This window comes from Xenopus laevis, chromosome 3S (genome assembly GCF_017654675.1).
Source record: "Xenopus laevis strain J_2021 chromosome 3S, Xenopus_laevis_v10.1, whole genome shotgun sequence".
Lineage (NCBI taxonomy): Eukaryota > Metazoa > Chordata > Amphibia > Anura > Pipidae > Xenopus > Xenopus laevis.
In genome coordinates this window covers 68,923,734-68,945,008 of record NC_054376.1, presented here as the reverse complement: position 1 = coordinate 68,945,008, position 21,275 = coordinate 68,923,734, and the positions used below count along the sequence as shown (strand labels likewise).

The window sequence follows — 21,275 nt, the reverse complement described above, 5'->3', positions numbered from 1 at the left end:
TGCATGGTTGCTAGGATATTTTAGTCCATAGCATCCAGATTTTCAAATTGCAAACTAGAGAGCTGCTGAATAAAAAGCTAAAAACTTAAAAACCACAAATATTAAAACATGAAAATCAATTGCATTTTGACTCAAAATATTACTCTCCACATCATACTAAAAGTCAACTCAAACAACCCCTTTAAGTATGCAAAAACAGAGACAGTACTTACATTATCCATCTCATTACGGGGCAAATTCACGAAGCGCCGAACGCTAGCGTTACTTCGCTAGCGTTTGTCATTTTCGTTACTGCGCAAATTCACTAACGAACGCTGGCGTAGTTTCGCTAGTGTTACTTCGCACCCTTACGCCTGGCGAAGTTTCGCTAGCGACATAACTACGCAAATTCACTAACGCGCGCAGTGTACTGAACGCTACCTTTTACGCTAGACTTCCTTCGCCACCTCAGACCTGGCGAAGCGCAATAGACAGGGATTGTTTCAAAAAAAGTCAAAATTTGACTGGCGTGTTTTCTACATTATGGGTGATAGGCTGAAAAAGATCGAAAAATTTTTTTGGGGCTCCCCTCCTTCCCCCCTACATTTCCTGACTCATGGCAACTTACCTAGACAGTGGGCACATGTGTAGGGCAAAATAAAAATTTTATTTGATGAATTGAAGGTTTTCTAGGCATTTGTAGTGCTGATACGTATTCCTCCATTGAAATTTGAATTTGGCGCCCTATGCAAATTAGCCTTCGCTAGCGTAACTTCGCTTTACTTAGCGAATCAACGCTAGCGCAACTTCGCAACCTTACGCTACCCCTGAGCGCAACTTCGGATTTTAGTGAATTTGCGAAGTGCTGGCGAAACTACGCCTGGCGAAGTGCGTCAAAGTTACGCCTGGCGCAACTACGAATCTTAGTGAATTTGCCCCTAAGAATTAATGAACGCATTAAAAAAGCAAAGGAGAAAGGAAAGACCTCTGTGGCAATCCACTATCAATACTGGTCCAATCAGAAAATGTTTCATTTACCACCACCACTCTTTGCAAAAATTAAACCAGTTTTCTATACAATTACAAATATTATGTTCTAGGCCAATATTCCTTACTTTAATCAATAAAATACTGTTTGATACTGTATCACCGGGGTCCCACACCTATTATTATTATAATTTTATTATAATATTAGTATTATTACCCATGACCCACACTCAGATACTCAAGCAATTGGTGATGAATAGAAGCAGCAAAAAGCCCTGTTTTTATATCCGGGCTTTTTAGCCCTCAGGGTTTAATAAATTCCGAAAAATTTGTGATTTTTTTAAAATTCTGATTTCATAAAAAAAAAAATCACAAATTTTTCCGATTTCGGGGGAATTTCGGGTATTCGGAGCTTAGTAAATAACCCCCGTAGACTATTGCTCACCTCTTCATAGAAGGCCTGGTAAAAAAAAATTGTGCATGAAACCTAGGGTTGCCGCCTTTACTGAAAAAAAAAAAAAACCAGCCTTCCTATGTGTTTGTCTTCTTTCCGTATTAATAGCATCAATAATAATTTTTACTGGCCAAGCCACTAGGTGGCAACCCTAATAAAACCATGATGGCACAAACTCATAGTAGTATGACTTGAAGTTAAAATGTATTTCAGTATCTTAACCCTTATTATCCCCTCTAACTGGTTCTATTAAATAGGAAACAATTTCATTAGCTGGCTCCTTCAAAATAAAAGTTCAAAATATCTGTTTTTCCCTACTTTTATCAACTTATTTACATCACTCTGATGTTTAGGTTCTTATTCTGCCTACTTCTTTTACTATTTAAATGTTTAAAAATATTTTGGATTTATTTTACTTCTCCCTGCAATTCCCTTTTCTCTTTTAGCAGGTCTGATACCTTTTTGACCTGCTTTATTGGCCAGAAATACCACAGCATTTGCCTAATGGATTGACATGTCTTAATATAAAAAACGTTTATTTGTATTTAGAAAATGTTAGACTTCGCGCGCGTGGTATGAACAAAATCTCGCACACCGCTGCTACCATTGCATTAAAATGTAATAGCCTCTCACAGCTGCCAGATGACGATAACATATCAATGTGGTTCAGTTCCAGGAAGTAACCCTGACAGCGAATCATTTGACTACAGCACCAACCAACGCTTGTCAACAACAGTTCTGCACTTCCGCTTCCTCTACATTCGCCACACTTCCGGGGCCTGCAGGGTCCTCCAGTTAGCTGTTTCATGGTTGCCTGTTCACTGACAGTAATTTGCTTTATACCAAGTCCCGCGTTTCTATTTCTATAGTTCATTTTTTTCTTTTAAATTCGACTTATAGACTAAGCGCAACGACATTCATTCTTTTGCTACAACAGCAGTGGTATGGCTGGCCTCGGACCTGGGTCTTCAGGACGGAATCGTGCTGGGAACGGAGGGTTTACAAATTAAAAGGTAAACGATTACGGTCGGGCCACTACCTCTCGGGCCTGGAAACCGGTTTTCCCATTCGTTTCTTACTAAATCACTCCGCCTCCTCTGGTAAAGACAGCGCTGCGGATTGATTCAACGTTCCGGCAGTGTGATTTCCTCCATTGACATCTTTCTCCCCAACCTGTAGACGCAACGTGACGACAAGTTGTGCATTAAACAAATTCAGCTTGTGGCTGTGCAACTCTAGTGAACCGTGACCCTCAGACCTCGTCTGTCGGTGGTGGATGTTGGCAGTTTCTGCAAAGTTGGATGTTTGTAGGTCAGACATCCCTGCCTCCTTACTCGTGTATAAAATATCAAGCTGTGTAGCACCCATCCCAGCTCAGGCAAAGCACCTTCAAGCAAAGCAAAGTACTGATGGTTTTGACTGGGAATGCCCACTTGTTATTATTAGGGGGTGATGCTTGACTGCACAATGTAAAGATACTACAAGTGTGTTAAGACGTTATACCGAAATTAATTTGGAAATATATTTATTTATTCTACTTCCCCTTTCCTGTGTAGTGTGTACCTTTTGGCAAATCTCAGGGGACTTCTTTGGCCTTTGTTTGCACATTAACATGTTGGCCGTACATGCTGAGTTACAGAAATGGTATCCATGCAGTTTCTCAGCTTGTATAATGATACCCTTATTGAGTACTTCATATTAAAACACATAAAACTACAAATCGGGTCCCCCCCAACAAGTCGAGATAGAAAGTGTGTCTTATACATGAGTGAGTTGCTTTAATATCTAGGAATATAATAAATGATATTCTTATTCTGTTTATTGACTAGTACAAAAGGAACATTTTAGTGCCTGGGTGTCATGTACTTTTCTAGCCGGGACTTTTGGCCACAGGGAAATTCCTTGTCTCCTGTGTTACATTATGTATCAGAAAGTGGTATTTTTACCATTCAATGTATGGTCTGAAAGTCTGTTATTGCCCTACTGCAAAGGGTACAGATTCTGCATCCCAGTAACATGTAGCAGCCCCTTTAATTGTCACTGAAGTAACCAAAGCATAAGTTGCAGATTTATTTATCTTCAACATGTGATCTGGCAACCAAATAAAGAAATACATGTGAATTCCTGATCTCGCTAGAATTTTCAGCAATTGATTGCACTGGTATGATGCATAATGACAAAAAAACCCATTTTTTTTTTGTTTTTGCCCCCATGAGGGGTTTCTTGATTACAAGGTTGCCACACATAACCTGCATGCTTTTCATTATTGTCAAAAGCCTTGCAAAAAGAACATTTCTATTTTTTTAAAATAGTCATGCAGCAGGCTGGATCAACTGATTCAATGTCTTGCAGAAAAAACTGCATGACATTAGGAACAAACAGATAAGGATGGTAGAAGTTAGGCAGATGTATCAAGTGTGAGATTAGAATTTACCGCAATAAGGGGCACATTTACTAAGCTCGAGTGAAGGATTCAAAGTAAAAAAAACGAAGTATTTTCTTTGTACTTCAACCATCGAATAGGCTACTACGACCTTCGACTTCGATTCAAACTAAAATTAGTTTGACTATTCGACCATTCGATTGTCGATCGATCAATTAAAATCCTTCGAATCTTTTGATCCGAAGGATTTCATCGTTTGATCAAACGATTTCTCCTTGATTGATTGTACCGGTATATTATTTTTTTAATTATTTTCATGTTAGTGGAGAAGTCCTCCTAAATTCCTTTGCAGAATTACATATAAAACCTAATTGTATATGGGTGCCCAGTTTTAAAAGCACTTTGCTGAAGCGTAGATATCCATGCATCCTATATTACAGTTATAACAGCCTGTTTTTGTTTTATATTTAGATGTAAAATCATATATTTGCTGACAACAATGGCAGATTATTTTTGGATCTATTATATAATGCAGTGTGTTTTTACCTTTTTTTTTTTCTTTAGAGGACCAAAACACAAGGTGGATGATTAGTTTTGTGTCCTCAAAATTGGTTTAAATGCCTCCTTTTCTTTTGTATATTGAAACCCTCTGAGTTCTCTCTAGGGTACATGCACAGATATATAGATAACAGAAGGGTGGGCTGTAACAATATCATCAAATGGTTTCCCTTGTATCTGCGATACTTTGCCTGTTAAATGAAAAAAATTCGCCAAATAAAGTCTCCTACATGAAAGATTTGGACAAATAGTGAACCAAATCAAAATATTCAGATCTGAGCACTATTAAAATACATGGCATTAGATGGGGAAAATAGTGTTCTTTGCAGTAGTCTAGAGCTTTTTAAGTCACATTATATAAAGATTTAGATTGGGTTGGGATGAATCTGTATCCTGCAAAAATTGTGCAGATTCTACCAAAGTTTTGTTGTTTTTGGTAAACCATCATTTTATTGTAAGTTGAAATAAACTTAGATTTTAGAAGCACTTACATATAGTTAAAGCAATATTAACCTTTGATTTGTACCACTTTTGAAAACATAATTTAAAGGTTGTCATTGGTATGTTTTTAAGCTTTTGTAAGCAGCCTATATATTGTAATACACTTTATCCAATGTGAAATAAGTAGTACATACTACATTTTAAGACTATACTTAAAAAATAACAATGCATTAAAAACAACCAGGAGGTCTAATTAGAAGCTCTATTCTAATTTTTATTATGCAAACATTAAGGTTAAGATTTCATTATTTTTGTCCTTACATTTGATTGGCTTAGTTTGACATTTTTGGTGGCCATATCCAGCTGATGGGACTTTGGTCTAAATTGTCAGATGTTTATTATATTTATTCAGCTTGTTGCAGTGGCTCCTCTCACTTCTTTATTTGATGTTGTCCTATCCTCCCGATGGTAAGGAATATTGGCTGAACTGATTTTTTTAAATTTAAGTAAATGTATCCCTGTAGGATCTCATGCCAGTCTGTTGCAACCACTCCACCCAGAGTTCTGTACATGCTGAAATAGTCAAAATCAGTCCAATCTCACACGGTTTGTGCATGGTTAGTCACATATAGTCTTGAATAAGCTGCTGGGGGCATCTTATAGGTAAATTAGGTTAAAATTTGTAATGGACCCTCATTTATTCTTCTAGATATTCTTTGAACTAATGACTTGCCTATGCCAATGGCCCTGTTAATTACTATGCGGGGTCCTGTCCAAATGTTCTATTTCAAAGGGTAGCACAATTGTAAAACCATAGAAACATATGTGTACTTCTGTACTGAATGCAACGAAGCAAAACATTTGGAAGTGTTGCTGTGCCTTTTAAAAGAGATGGTTAAAAGTTAATAAAAATAAATTTTTTACTATGTGCTATATGCCAAATACAAGTGGCAGTCTTGTGAGAAAAAAAATAATGCATTAACTTCCATAATTTTGTGTTTATAGGATACTTTTAACAAATAATGCCAGCAGAACGCAAGAAACCAGCAGGCATGGAAGAAAAGGAATCTCCATCTAGCCCAAGGGACAAAGAATGTACTGAGAAGAAAGCCACAAGCAGCAAAGATAGGGTTAAGGACGAGCCAAAAGCATGCACCAAAAGAGATCAATCAAAGGCTTCTGAGGAAAAAAAGAAGCAAACTGATGAGGACAAGCAGAGAAAAGAAGACAAGGAGTGCAAAACAAAAGAGGAGGATCAAGTGAAAGCAGATGATGAGCAGATGAATACTGATGGAAAAAACCAAGATGATGAAATGAAGAAGAAACAGGAAGAAGAGGAGGCTAATCAGAGAGAAGCTGCTGCATTACAAATCAAGTAATTATAAGTTAAAAGGCACAGCATATGTTTTATATAGTGAATAAAGTACCCCCTCTTGTAAATTATAAGGATATTATAAGTTACCGAGGAGTTCCATGACCATATAAAAACACAAGGCTGAAGGCCGAGTGGTTTTTATACAGGTCATGGAACTCCAAGGTAACTTATATCTTTTTGAGAAATGTATTGTTGCATGATATTTGGACCATTAACAACAATTTAATGTTCCATATATGTTTCAGATTTATTAATAGTGACAACTTTTCTGGTTATGTTTTTTAGAGAGAAGGATGAAGCAAATCAGTTACACCAAGAAGCTTGGGAACGGCACCACACTAGGAAGGAGCTTCGCAGCAAAAATCAGAATGCCCCTGAGAACCGACCTGAGGAGAGTTTCTTCAGCAGGCTGGACTCTAGTTTGAAGAAGAACACTGCCTTTGTGAAGAAACTCAAGACCATTACTGAACAGCAAAGAGATTCATTGTCCCATGACTTCAACAGTCTCAACCTCAGCAAGTACATAGCTGAGGCTGCTGCCTCCATTGTAGAGGCTAAGTTAAAAATATCTGATGTTAACTGTGCTGTGCATTTGTGTTCTCTTTTCCACCAGCGATATGCTGACTTCGCTCAGTCACTTCTTCAAGTATGGAAGAAGCATTTTGAAGCCCGCAAAGAGGAAAAGACTCCTAATATTACTAAGCTGAGAACAGACTTGCGCTTTATTGCAGAGCTAACCATCATTGGCATCTTTACAGATAAAGAAGGCCTTTCTCTCAATTATGAGCAACTTAAAAACATAATCAATGCTGATCGTGAAACCCACACACATGTTTCAGTGGTAATCAGTTTCTGCCGGCATTGTGGAGATGACATTGCAGGCCTAGTGCCCAGAAAAGTGAAGTGTGCTGCAGAAAAATACAATCTTAATTTTCCTCCTAGTGAAATTATCAACCCAGAGAAACAACAGCCTTTCCAGAATTTGCTGAAAGAGTACTTCACATCGCTGACGAAACATTTGAAAAGGGACCACAGAGAGTTACAAAATATAGAGCGTCAGAACAGGTGTGCAAAAATCAATCCCAACTATCTTTAGATCAAACATATGTCATAATCTGTATCTAACCTGCATCATATACAAAAATGTGCTTATCAAATGCTTTATGTTGGATATGTGACTAAAAACAATAATTGAGTGATTTTTGAGGATATTCTATATATATTTTTGCTGCCAGTGAAACTATTGTCTACTGATTCAAGGGTTTCACTGATCTTTTTCTCTTTAGGAACTGAGGCATGTGTTGAGCTCTTGTGCAGATAATCTACATGAAGCCTGTTTTACATATATTTTATATGTTACTATTAGATATCTTATTTTTGTAGTGCTTTCTGCATACATTTAAAATAGGCATGCCCAAAGGTTTTATTTATGTAGATAAAAACTCAAGTCAGTTCCTGATTGTTTCTAAGGGTGGCTGCATAAACCACATCCATCAGATACACTACAGTATATAACATCCTCTTATTTCTTTCATTACTCAATTTGGATGTTAAATAAGTAGATTTTAATGTTCTATTAGTAGTAACCCCTGCATTTTATAAACAATTGTATACAAAATCAATGTTAATATGACTTCTAAATCGTGAATCTCAGAAATTACTAGTTCCGCAATGCGGGACTGAAAGTGCTATGTACAGCCCCAAAACACCAGACTGACATGCATTTCTTAAACTCACTCCAAATAAGTATTGGTAACTTTTCAAAATTTTTATCTGTGCCTGGCAGCAGTACCAATAATAAATGGCGGAAGCTGTCATTTGATTTTAGATAGGTTAAAAAAAAAAAGTAAATACCTGATGCAATAGGAATACATAACTTTTATTGAGATAATAGGGTACTTGTTAGTGCTACTTCACTTTTTTTTAAATTATTATACAGGCGCATTCTTCATACTAAAGGGGAACTAAGTGAAGACAGGCACAAGCAATATGAGGAGTTTGCAACATCTTACCAAAAGCTGTTAGCCAGCTGTCAATCACTTGCAGATCTGCTGGATGAAAATATGCCAGAACTTCCTCAGGACAAACCTGCACCAGAGGGTAGATCATTTTATTTTATTTTTATTTTTTAGTCCTTTGTTTTTTTATGACCAAATACATTTATTGCTGTCTTCAAATATTTTCAGGGACTGCGGGATTGATTATTCAGCTATTCTTATGCTTTATTTACATTATGCTATCTTATTGTGGACAATAATTCACATGCGTTTCTGTCTCCGTGATGTACACAGGGGTCCACAGCAGTGCTGTTGCCAATAGCTTTCAATATTTGCTTTTATTTTCTAACTAAATGTTTATTGTTTAAAACTAAGTTTCCTTATCACAAGTAAACTAGTCCGTTTTTGGAATGTAGAAGGAAGTCAAAGCAATGGAAAAAGGCAACACCAGTATAGGAAATTGTAAGAACTCCATGCAGATAATGCACTGGGAAGAACACTGGTAAGGTTCATCTGCCCATGAAGATGATACATTTCAGAAATAGATCTAGTAATCTATAGCTTGCTGTCATTCTTTGCACCTCTATTATTTCATAGAGGGAGGGTAGACATTAAAGTTATTGGTAATAAGCAGAAAATAAGGTTAATAAGTCACAAACTGATGCTACAATGCTAATATTTAAATTCTGATGCAGAATGTAAATCAGAAATCTGAATTTTTTGTTTGTTCTATACGAAGAGGCTCTAATGAAATAACACATCCTCATATCCTCAATGCTAACAGGCTGTGGTAACTTTGGCTAGTATAGAATCTCGAAATATAATGTGCAGCATTGTCTGTATTTATTGTTAAGATTTGGTGCTCCTTTAACTCTCATAAAGCAACATGTTGGCAATTTCCTTACAACTTTATCCATCCAAGTACTGGAGACATAAGTATATGTATGGCCAGAGCCGGACCAAGTCAATAAACACACCTCCCCTCAGCTTACTTGTTTTTCCACTGCCTGAGCAATCCAACTTTCCCCTCCCTGGCTTTTATTTACATTATGTTGTTTAAAGAACAAGTAACATTAAAACATTTTTTTAAAAATTTGTTTGTATATAACGAAAAAAAAAACACCAAGACATATTTTATTTTTAAAATCGCAAAGTCTTTATTAATAAATAACTTACCAATACTCCGCTTGCACTCCTCTTCAGAAAAGGTGACGGCGACAATCTATTGTGCGGCACTTGATTTCTCCTCCCTGGCTATCTCCTATAGAAGGCAGGGAGGAGAAATCGAACGCTGCACGATGGATCGTCGCCCTGTCACCTTTTCTGAAGAGGAGCGCAAGCGGAGTATTGGTACGTTATTTATTAATAAAGGATTTGTGATTTTAAAGTTAAATATGTCTTGGTGTTTTTTGTTTTTTTTTGTTATATACGAACACATTTTTTAAAAAAATGTTATGATGTTATTGGTCATTTAATTTCTTCACTGTCCCGCCATGTGCATCCTTCCCCTAATGAGCCATAGGCAGATGTCCACCATTCTTTTATCCTAGTTCCGGCCCTTGGTATACCCTTATGCTACCCAGAAACCTGACATTTTTAAAGCAACTTTGCATGAAGCTTTGAATCTAGACATTTATACAATGCATCTGTTATAGTTATGCTTTGAATCTGTAAGTCTCAGGAGTATGCTGTCATGCTGGGCAAAATGAGTCGTCATCACAAATCTTCAAGTTGATCAGCTGCTTCATCAATAGTAATATCTGACTTCAACTTTCAATAAAAGCGAACCCATTGCATCTTGGTGTGCAACTCTTTAAAGCACTAGTAATTTCCACTGAAGACTGTAATTCTGCTTGATTAATAATAGAAACACTAAGGCTGTGGCACATGGGGAGATTAGTCTTCGCTGCTGCAGGCGACTAATTTCCCCAAATTTCCTTCCCACCGCTAAGAATGCGAATCACCGGTGGGATGGTATTCGTGATGCTTCGTTTTCCGAAATCACCCCGAAGTCTACTTGTGAAGCGACTTCAAAAAACAAAGTGACACAAATGCCATCCCACCGGCGATTCACATTCTTGCTGATTGGAAAACATTTCGGAGATAAGTTGCCCGCAGCAGTGAAGATTTATCTCTTGCAGTCTAATCTCCCCATGTGCCACCAATCTAAATATGTGGCATTTTGGCAGGTAGTGTATGTAACCCATATTTTAGCATCTGTGTAAATTTGCTATGTCTCTCCAGAAATTAACCTGCCTCTTTTTTTTGTAGAACATGGGCCTGGCATTGATATCTTCACACCTGGAAAACCTGGAGATTATGATTTAGAAGGAGGCATTTGGGAAGATGAGGATGCCCGCAACTTCTATGAGAATCTGATTGATTTGAAAGCTTTTGTCCCAGCCATCCTATTTAAGGATAATGAGAAAAGTTCTCAGAGTAAGGAAACTGGCAAAGACAATGTCAAAGGTGCGTGTATCTGTTATATAACTCCATTTTGAAAATAAATCTTTACCTTGCATACACAAATAAGAGAGTAGTAAGTGCTTATATTCACAGAGGTTGAAGCATTACCTCATAAGCCTCATGTGTATTAATATTGGCATAGACTGCACATGAGATAATGTGTCTGAAATAATAATAGTGTGTGCAGACTAACATTTTTTGTGCCTTTAACCTTTGAGGAAGTGCATAAAACATTTCCCTGTCTGAATTCAAGACCTATGGAGCATTAAGAGAGAGAGATTTCAGTGGATGTTGGTGTTTTGACCAGACTTGTTAATCTCTTCGGTATTTCAGTAAAAATGAAATATTGCAGAAATGCGAATTAATTTATAAGTTTCATCTCATGAAAATCAGAAACCCCCATATCCCAATATGTCTCTTTTAATGAGGGATTTGAAATCAGAGTTTGATTGACAGCACTAGTAAATATTTGGCATGTGTTCACGTGGTCTAGACAATGTATTAGAGAGAACTTTGAGTTAGCTTTTAGTCAAAATCTAATTTTTTTTTTTTTTTTTTTTTTAAATAACGAAAGTATTTCCATGTTAAAAAACGTAACATCTGACAAGCCTTCCATCATATCTAGGTTTTAAATTTGATTACATATTCTGCAAGTAGCAATAGGGAGTAGGAGCACAATGTCTACATATTTTTATCAAATTTTATGCTACTTAAATTCCTTGTGGTTCACATAGTTTGCTTTGTGTCTTCAGTATAAGTGATTGATATGGTGAACTATCCCTTCAATGGTGATAGTTCCCCTTTAAATTGGACACTCTTAACATACTAGAAGTGTTAAATTTTAAAGGGGAACTCCACAAAAACATAACTAGCTTTATTTTTAATGGTTTGGAACAGTTCCCTAAGCCTAACCCCCTGCTCTTCTGCTGATCTTTCTGACTACTTTGCTGAGCTGGCTGACAACTGTTACTTTGTATCAACAGCCAGCTGTCCTTAGCCTGCATCCTTCAAACCCCACAATTCCCCGCACACATGATTTCAATATGGAAAGGAACATCACAGTGCAATGCATTGTGGTTTATGTAGTTCCTGCATACTGTCTGTAAGCTGTTAAGAAGTGTTACAATTTGTGTTTTAGTCCTTCCTTCCCTGCCAGGATTTCAAATGATGCAGAAAGAGAAGAACTGTTAACCAGCTGGATTTCAGCATAGAAAATGGCATTTATTCATACTTTTTGCAGAAACAGTTATCTGTGATGGATATATTAGGGGTTTCTTTATTATTTGTGCCACTTCATCATATTTTGGTTTGGAAGCCAGAGTTCCCCTTTAACTACCCTTTTAAATAAAAAAAAAATTACACCTGTGATTGCTGATACTTATAACATATACTTACCAAGTATCTCAAATTTTCTGAAATGTTTTATTTAGTATTTTATTTTAACTAAAGCTTGCTCTGAGTATTTCTTGCAAAATACATTATAGTTGTAAAAAAGACCCAAATGTGTTTTGAAATAACTCCTGGCACTATGTCCATATTCAACAGATACTAAAGAGAAAGATGTGCCCACAACAGAAGAGTTAGAGCTGGAGTTAGAGACTTTAGATATTAATGATGATGGCATTGAAATGGAAGGTGCTGAAGATGCGGAAGACCTGACAAAAAAACTTCTGGATGAACAAGGTAAAAATTTAGAAAATCCTAAAGCTCAAAAAAAGATAAATGATTAGTTGGGCTGTTAAGCAGCTACTTTCTTATTTGCGTGATATAAGCAGACTTAGAATGCTAATAACAATGCAAGGAAAATGCCAAGATCTGCAAAATGACTTTCCAAATAGCAAATATGACCCTACATTTTTTTCTTCTTTTCCCTGACCAACAGAGCAAGAGGATGAAGAGGCAAGCACTGGCTCCCATTTGAAACTAATTGTAGATGCTTTTATTCAGCAGCTGCCCAACTGTGTTAACCGTGATCTAATAGATAAGGTATGTTTTCATGTCAAGCATATATTTACAAGAATGATAACTGAAAATGATGGCATAATTAGTTAGAATTAACTAAGAAGGAAATAAAAAGTCCCAAAAATGGCTCACAAAACTCACCAAGTACAAGGGGAGTCCCAGGCGCACCGCCCTGCTCCCTCAGCTAGGAGCCAACCAAAATTTGATGTAAGGCAGGCACTCAAGAAGCAATCTCAGGTAAAGTAGATGCTTTTTGCCTGTAGTTTTTATTAAGGAAAATCTATGGGTTTTGTTGTAACTTTAGCTAATCAGGGAAAACAGGATCATGGAGAAATGTACAATTTATTATAAATTGAACCTATTCTGTGAACCCACTATAGTTGCTACTAATTATTTTATTCTCATTTTGTATATAGCAAACATAATCCAGGGACTGCAAAATCTGGACAATCCCCAGTTTGCAGAAATATTAAGGCACTTATTCCAACTATCTATTGTCCTGAACCTATTAAATGCAATAACAATAAACCGTTACATTCAAACATTGTGGGTACAGTCATTTTCTTATTACATCAGTTTGGGCTAAGTTTGCTGTCAAAGTGGAAAAGGGAAGAGCAAATAGTAGTCCTCTTATGTTATTGCCTCTCTAAGTTTTACTTTTATGCTAGATAAGAGTGACAGTGGTAAATCAACCTTGTGACAGGTTCCTGTGTAGATTATCCAAGGGGTCCAAACTTTATAAAAGGTTTTCTGTGAGTCACTTTACAAACTTTTCAGTTTTTCTAGTACCAAGACATTATCCAATTTTACTTTAACCAACTGAAAGTCTAAAATAGGAGATTTCCAGGCAGTAGCTATAACCTGTTTTAAGGTTTAGAAGATATATGCGTTGTTAATTGCCTGAGATATTTGTTGTTCTTTTAGGGAAGTCAGATGGGTTAACTGGTCTTATATAATTGAGATGGCTCGCTGCTGGGGTAGAACTTGTAAGCACATTGGTTCAAATACTGTTGGATTAGGGAACTTTTTCCTCTTTCCACAAGGTACCTATATTATGTCTTATTTGGATATATTGAAAAATGTCATTGTACAATATTGTATCATTCCCTAAGTTGTTGCCAAGTTAGTATATGATTTAGTTTAGTTATACTATAATTGGAAAGCAGGTTATTGTGTTTCCACCATTGAAAATAACCTTTTGATATTCCTAGGGGAAAATCATTATTTTCCTCAAAGTTTGCTGCTGGTTGGTGTGGGGGAGTTATTTTAGGATATATAGGAGCAATTATTTTCCAAATTTTTTGTGAGCTTAACAACTAATTACTTAGTCCATAATTGGTAGGTCCCTTTCTCAAGGTGTTTAATTGCACTCACAAGGGACATCTACCGTCCAGTGCCAGATTTATGAGTTGACTTACCGTAATTGGGCCGCTATATAGTAGTTCTTTAAATTGGGAACACCAAGCCAGTTGCAACTAATTGTATATTATAAATTTTAAAACTGAATTCAGACAAGTATTGTGTGTACATAAATTAAGGCCTTTTTTCCCCTTCTAGCAAATATCATCTGACTTGACACATTCATTAAATCTAAGTAAAATTAAAACAAAAACAAGGATTCATAGAATCTATCCTGTTAGTTTGTAGGTGGGAACTAGATTGCTACCTCACATTTTTAAAACCAGACAAAAGTAAACTAAATCCTGCATGGATACTTAGCAATTACAGTACAACACTAATTTTACGTTTTTCAGGGGATCCAAAAAAATGGTTGTAAAATCCAGGAAAATGTATAAAGAAATACATTACGCATTATATATTGGTGGGACCACAAACAAACCTAAAATAAGGTTGCATGGCTACACAGTAACAACTGTAGTCTACAACATATATTTCTGGGTCAAGCATAATGAAACCACAAGATGCTGTATGGAGTGGAGCAGGTTTCACCCTGTTTAATAAATAAATTCAGAAATCAAAAATAATGCCATCTTCAATGTCTTTATTTGCAGGCTGCAATGGATTTTTGCATGAACATGAATACAAAAGCTAATAGGAGGAAATTGGTCAGAGCACTTTTCATTGTTCCCAGACAGAGGTACTATAAACTGAATCTACTATAATATATACTAATGATATATTATGTTTTTGATAAAATATATGTGTGTTTCAAATAAAGTTTGATGCAGGCATGCTAGTATGTTGCTGGACAATGGCTGAATTACATATCCTCGTTGCTTACATTCATATCAAAGTCACACACGGGTCAGTTTTAAGAATGTTGCCTTGCAGCAATGGGATCCCACATACAGCTCATTCCTGACACTAGCTGCAAGGATTTTGTATTTTCATCCAGTGGAGTAACTATAGGGTGAGCAGGGGTTGCAATTGGACCAGGGCCCGCCCCCCGCTGTGGCCGGCTGCAGCCACAAAGACAATCTGCGTGGAGGCGGGTGGGGTGCCCACACCAGGGCCCGCCCCACCTAGTTACGTTACTGTGTTCACCCTGTGTCTGTTTGGTTTTCCTTTGGATAGTATCCAGTTTCCTCCACACTTCAAAGACACACATGCATGTTAATTTGCTATGGATCACTTTTCAATAGGGCACAGGGAAGCTTTTGTTGCCCACTCAAAATTGCACTTGTGGGCTGGGCAACACATTGGGGTATATTTATCAAAGAGTGCAATTAGAGATCACCATAGTCCTCTAGAGTGAAATTCTGCCACTCTCCATTAATTTCTATGGGAATTTTAAAGTATTTTTCAATGGATTAAAGTTAAAGTTCGTCATTTGATAAATACGCCTTTCAAAATCCCATAGAAATTAATGGAGAATGGTGGAATTGCACTGTAGCAGGCTTTAACTTCACTGTTTGATAAATATACCCCATAGTGTGAAAATACCTTTCCATTGAATGACATTAAAAGGGCACCAATCATAACTAAAATCATTCACTAAGTAAATACACTATGTGAAAGTTCAAAAAATCCAATTTTTAAAAGTTAGAATTGTTTGTATAGTGTAAATCATAAGCTCACTATAACTGCTGCAAAATCTCCTATATCTCTGTCTCCTCCTACCTATATCTTCCCAGCCAACTGTAGCGCTGAAATCTCGCACATGCTCAGTTGAAATTCCTTGGTTGCTTATCAACCCTTCTAAGCTATTTTCAAATCAGCCAAACCTCCAGCTGCTGTTCAGTAGTGCTGCCACCTTCTGGAAGTTAGTGTGTGCCCTTCATTTGCATAATAACATCACCATCGGGACGAGATAGGGAAATCTCGTGATACTTCTAGTGGAGCAGTTTACTAAAACAAGGCATTCTGGGTAGAATACTCAAGGCAGTGCTACAATCTGAGCATGCTCCTGAAATTTGCATGTTATAGTCTCTGTTATAGTCTCAGTATGGACTCCCTCAGTGAAAGAACCCATTTGACAAAGTAAGGGATTTTTTAAAACCTGCAGTTTTTTTCAAAAAACTATATATGTAGTTTGATTAAACGTGTTTAGGTTCTACTGGTCAGATTGATAATATGTGTTTGATTTTGTCTGTGATAGGTGCCCTTTAAATTGCTGTATCTCTACCAAGTGCACTTTAGTCAATGTTTAGAAATGCTCACTGCTGCATTACAAGTGAAAACATGACTGCACCAACAAGGATACAGCAGTTACAATGCTGTTTAATTTAGAGGTTTTTCTAGTAGGTTGTTGCCGGCCAGTGAACATGATTTTGCACCTGTTAAAAAATGCCCTCTGTGCCATTGCTTTCTTAGCTAATATAGGTTGTCCAGGAGTACTGTAGGTTGCAAGGGCAGTATTACTTGAAAATACCCCTCCTACATGTTGGGCAGCAATTTCGTTAAATCTAAGGTGAAGCAAATTGCACCCCTGTTATATTCTCTACTACCATCAAATTGTTACATTTCAAATTCATTTGAACATTAAACAAAGCCAATAGGATTATTTATGCTTCAAATAAGTATTTATTATATCTTAGCTGGGATCAAGTACAAGGTACAGGACCTGACGTTTTCCAGATAAGGAGTCTGTACATTATTTAGATCTCCATAATTTACATTGACTAAAAATGCTATCCATGTGAAATAAATCCAGAAGGATTGTTTTAAAATTTTGGATTATTTGATTAAAACAAAGTCTATGAGAGATGGCCTTCCAGTAATTTGGAGCTTTCTTGTAACGAGTTTCCAGATAATGGATCCCATACCTGTACTGTTTTATTATTACTTAGAAAAAGGGAATCATTGAATTATTTCATTAAAATAGATTCTATGGGAAATGGCCTTTCTGTAATTATGAGCTTTGTATATAACTGACCCTTTACCTTCATAGATACTAATGTAATCTGTAATGTGCATTCGCACTTTCTTAAATTGTTTCCTTGTTTTTTTTCTCATTACTTGAAGGAATAATAAACCCCCAAAATGAATACTTAAGCAAATGATAGTTTATATTCTATTATGTGGCATATTAAAGAATCTTACTAAATGGAATATATATTTGAGTAAATATTGCCCTTTTACATCTTTTTCCTTGAGCCCCCATTTTATGATAGTTTCTGTGCTGTCTCAGAGATCACCTGACCAGAAATATAGCAGCTCTAACTGAAACAGGAAAAAGTATGGAAGCAAAAGACAGAACTTTGTCTTTTAATTGGCTCGTGACATAACATGTATGGTTTGTTTGTGTGCTCAGTAAATCGTTGGATCCCAGGGGCAGCCCTTAATTCTTAAAATATTAGTTTTCTATTTAGGATCACCCAGTGGCACATACTACTAAAAAAAGTACATTATTATGAAAATGGTTTATTTACATAAATCAAGGTTTTACATATGAGCTGATGCAATATATTTTTATAGAGACCTACATTGTTTGGGGGGAGTGTGTGTTTAGTTTTCCTTTAAGTGGCTAGTTGATTACCGTTATTAATAACAACAAGGTAAACAACTTAGTATAAAGCCATTTTCAAAATATGGCAAATGACTGAAAATATTAAATGGAATTCAAAATCTAGCAAAAAAATTAAAATCTCAGACTTCTTTTCCTTAATATGATATAATGGTAATATTGTATAATCTAATGTGCCGGTAGAGCCTGACAGCATATTTTTCTCTTTCAGACTGGATCTTCTCCCATTCTATGCCAGACTAGTGGCCACCTTGCACCCTTGCATGTCTGATATTGCAGAAGACCTTTGTTCCATGTTAAAAGGGGATTTTCGTTTCCATGTAAGGCTTGTCTACTTCAAACAGTGTTTTTAAAAGTAAAGTTCCTTAGAGATAACCAATTTTTTTTTTGGCCTAACTCTATGTAGGCCCACCCAAGCTCTTTCAAGTGTGCATAGCCGGACAGCCTCTGGCGCTACCATATACTTACCATACTTATATAGCTGGTACTTTTCACATGGTTAAATGTTTTTTTTTTCAATAGCTTAATATACATTGAGCTACAGTATCTCTGAACAGCAGACTTTATTTCTGATGCAATGTATTAAAAGTCAGAGAGAGCCCAAACAGGAGCATTGTAAAATACTGCCCTATTTTATTAAGAGATTTGTCGACACCAAATGTTGCATTTTCTGTATCAAGGGAGAAAAGTATTTTTAAAGTTGCCTCGCAGGAGGCTTTACAGTATTATCTTGGAAAGTGTATGGATAAAATTTCAAATGTGAATTGTATATAAAACATTCTAAATTGTGGTCATCAGATAAGTTCAAACTTCATATGCTCAGTTGGGTTTGGAACTTCTGCTTGCCATAATTACAACAAATCTAAAAGTGTAGAGAGTTTGTGTTACAACTCCCCCCATTATCCTCCTGAAATATTTTTGGTAAATATAAGGTAGTGGAAAATGAAAATTTAAACTTAAATTGTAGGAAGATGTATTAAAAAAATGTATTCATTAAAAAAAAAAAAAAAAAAGGAATCGTACCATTTTTTCTTAAGAAGCTGGTGTGTTATTTCAAACCAGTTACGACACTTGGTGACGTGTGGCATAACTTGGCTTTTATTACCCATTAAATCTTGCTGTGCTTTTTTTTTTTTTTTTTTTTTTTACAGGTTAGAAAGAAGGATCAAATCAACATTGAAACAAAGAACAAGACTGTTAGATTCATTGGAGAACTTGCAAAATTTAAAATGTTCAACAAAACAGATACATTGCATTGCTTAAAGGTTTGTGTTGATCTCTGAATTTTATAGGTTAAAGTGAGTGAGAAAGATACCAGAAACTGCAGAGAATTGCTTTTCATTTTATTTGTTGCAGTTTACGGCATACTGCTTAAAATATACTCTGACATTTGTCATTATCTTCTGCAATTGCCATTTACTGTAGTAGGAGATGGTGTTTGTTGTAACCTTTTCACAGTAGTTTTGTAGAAAGTGTATCCTTGAGACATTTATTTACCCAGTAAGGGGCAATTTACATCTCTCAGTGATGGAAACCATGTTGGCAACTTGGAAACACTGGCTTAAAGGGACAGGCAAGGGTATGGTTGGGTCAAAACACAGTGTATGAAGGTAAAGGTGGACATTCTTTGACTCATTATTGCTGTGCCTGCTTACCGGCGCTGCTGTTCTCTCATGGAGAAACAGTCACCACAACCATTGTTTTTAGAGATTTATGTAATGTTTAAACAATAGAAAGTCAATACAAATTAATGGCCGGTTCTACATACGGTGGCCATTACATATAGATGCTAGCTCCTAACTGGAAAAAACTACACGGGTCCATGCTGGCAATTTAGATGTCTTGGCTTAAAGGAGAACTAAACCCTAAGCATGAATGTCTGGAAATGACATATTTTATATAATGAACTTGATCCAGCCTAAAGCTTCAGCATTCATATAGTAGTAATGGTCCAAGCCTTCAAAGTTGTCACATGAGTTTCCCATCTTGGATTTTGTTAGAATTGTCAGTAAATGAGGTTTGTCATATAAGCTCATGTTATGTGCTGATTATTACATTCTGATGCTAATTGTGCTGCTTTCTGAGCTACCATATACCAATAATGAATTATTTACTTTTCAACCTTATATTGTGACATAGCCTTATATTGGGCTGTAATAAAGCTGTCTCTGGTTATAACCTATATATCAGTGGCAGGCGTCTTAAAGGGAGATGGGTAGGAAAGGGAAGCCCCACAATGTTATTTGCAGCAACGCTGGAAACAATGTAGCCATAGTCCACAGACATGAAATACTGAAGCTGGGCAAGCAACCTGCTGCTCTGATCAATTGTAGCTTAGCTATGTCCTGCTCAGTTAAAATAATTTTCACACTGCTATGTCACATCTTCCCAGCTGTCTGTTCATTAGTGTCCTTTGGCTCAGAGTAGTTTATTGTATTGATACATTCCCCAGTCTCATGGGAGGTGACTGAGCCTATGCATAGGGCTGGGGTACTTCTAAGATTTTGTAGCTGCTTGGTCTCTCTCTAAGCCGTTCCAGTCCTAAGAAGTAAATCTAAAAAATACAGATTAATTATATCTATTTTGATACTCAGTCCTAACATAATGTAACTATAAACACTGTTTGCACAGATGCTGTTGTCAGACTTCTCACATCACCACATAGAAATGGCATGCACTCTACTGGAAACTTGTGGAAGATTTCTTTTCCGATCTTCAGATTCTCATTTGCGCACCAGTGTCCTGCTGGTAAGATTTAACCTTCCATTTCTTTTTCATCCAAATTATACAGATGTTTTAAGAGGGTGAAAAAGGTTAGACAGTAAGACATATCTTTTTGTTATATATTAGACAATGAAAAGCTTTAGTACAGGTGTGGGTGCCTTTATACAGGAACTTATTATACAGAAGGCTTACAGAAGGCTCTTAATTACAGGAAAGCCATCGCCTGTTATAACTAAATAAATATATTTTTAAATTGACTTTTTCTATGTAATAATAAAATAATACCTTGTACTTGATCCTAACTAAGCTGCATACATGCATACTAATGGCAGAACAATCATTTTGGGTTTATTAAACGTTTAAATGTTTTAGTATACTTAAGGTATGTAGATCCCTGCCCTGCAGATAATAGATCCCTTACTCATAGAATGGTATGAATGGTAGATTCAGCTTAAAAAATACTGACTGCTTCTATGCTCAAAATTGGTAAGACAATGCAATGACCTTGCTTTTTGGGCAAAATAATCGGAATCCATGGTATTTTGGTTAAAAACATTTATATGAATATGGTAATTTTATATTTTGTCTAGTAAATGCTAAGAAATTATTGAGCAGAAAATTTGATTAGCATATGTGCTGTGTAGACTAGAAGAGATCCATATATACAAAAAGCCATGGCTGTAGAATGTTTATTAAAAGGATAGTTTTCCTTTTCAACTTATACCTGAATACATTGTGTTATAGCTAAAGTCAAAAGTTTAGACAAGAAATAGATTTTTAGAAATTGATTGAGGTTTGTTGTATATTTTTGGGCATCCCCAACTAAATCCTTCACCTGCATGCATGATTCATAACAACACTTTTACATGTCCCTTCATTACCACTCTCAAGGGGCGTTTTACGAACATGTGGTGCACAACTGGTGCAAGCCTCCATGCTTTATTTACTATAAATTCAACTTGTAATATTCAGATTAAGAGCTTGTATACAGATGAGCATTTTTAACATCTTAAACACTAAAG

The 21,275-nt window shown here is 36.3% G+C and overlaps 1 protein-coding gene across 3 annotated transcripts in view; it reads left to right on the top strand.

Annotated features, from left to right (window-relative positions):
- Positions 1-2,108: 2,108 nt before the first annotated feature.
- Positions 2,109-21,275, top strand: part of upf2.S (UPF2, regulator of nonsense mediated mRNA decay S homeolog) — a 45,344-nt gene continuing 26,177 nt past the window's right edge. Inside the window, exons 1-11 of one of the 3 annotated variants that reach the window (XM_018254454.2) lie at positions 2,109-2,433; positions 5,808-6,177; positions 6,463-7,242; positions 8,117-8,277; positions 10,446-10,643; positions 12,186-12,323; positions 12,523-12,626; positions 14,615-14,700; positions 17,741-17,849; positions 18,681-18,794; positions 20,161-20,277. In XM_018254454.2, the coding sequence (XP_018109943.1) occupies positions 5,825-6,177; positions 6,463-7,242; positions 8,117-8,277; positions 10,446-10,643; positions 12,186-12,323; positions 12,523-12,626; positions 14,615-14,700; positions 17,741-17,849; positions 18,681-18,794; positions 20,161-20,277 (2,160 nt within the window). In that variant the 5' untranslated portion in view covers positions 2,109-2,433; positions 5,808-5,824. 3 annotated transcript variants of the gene reach the window in all.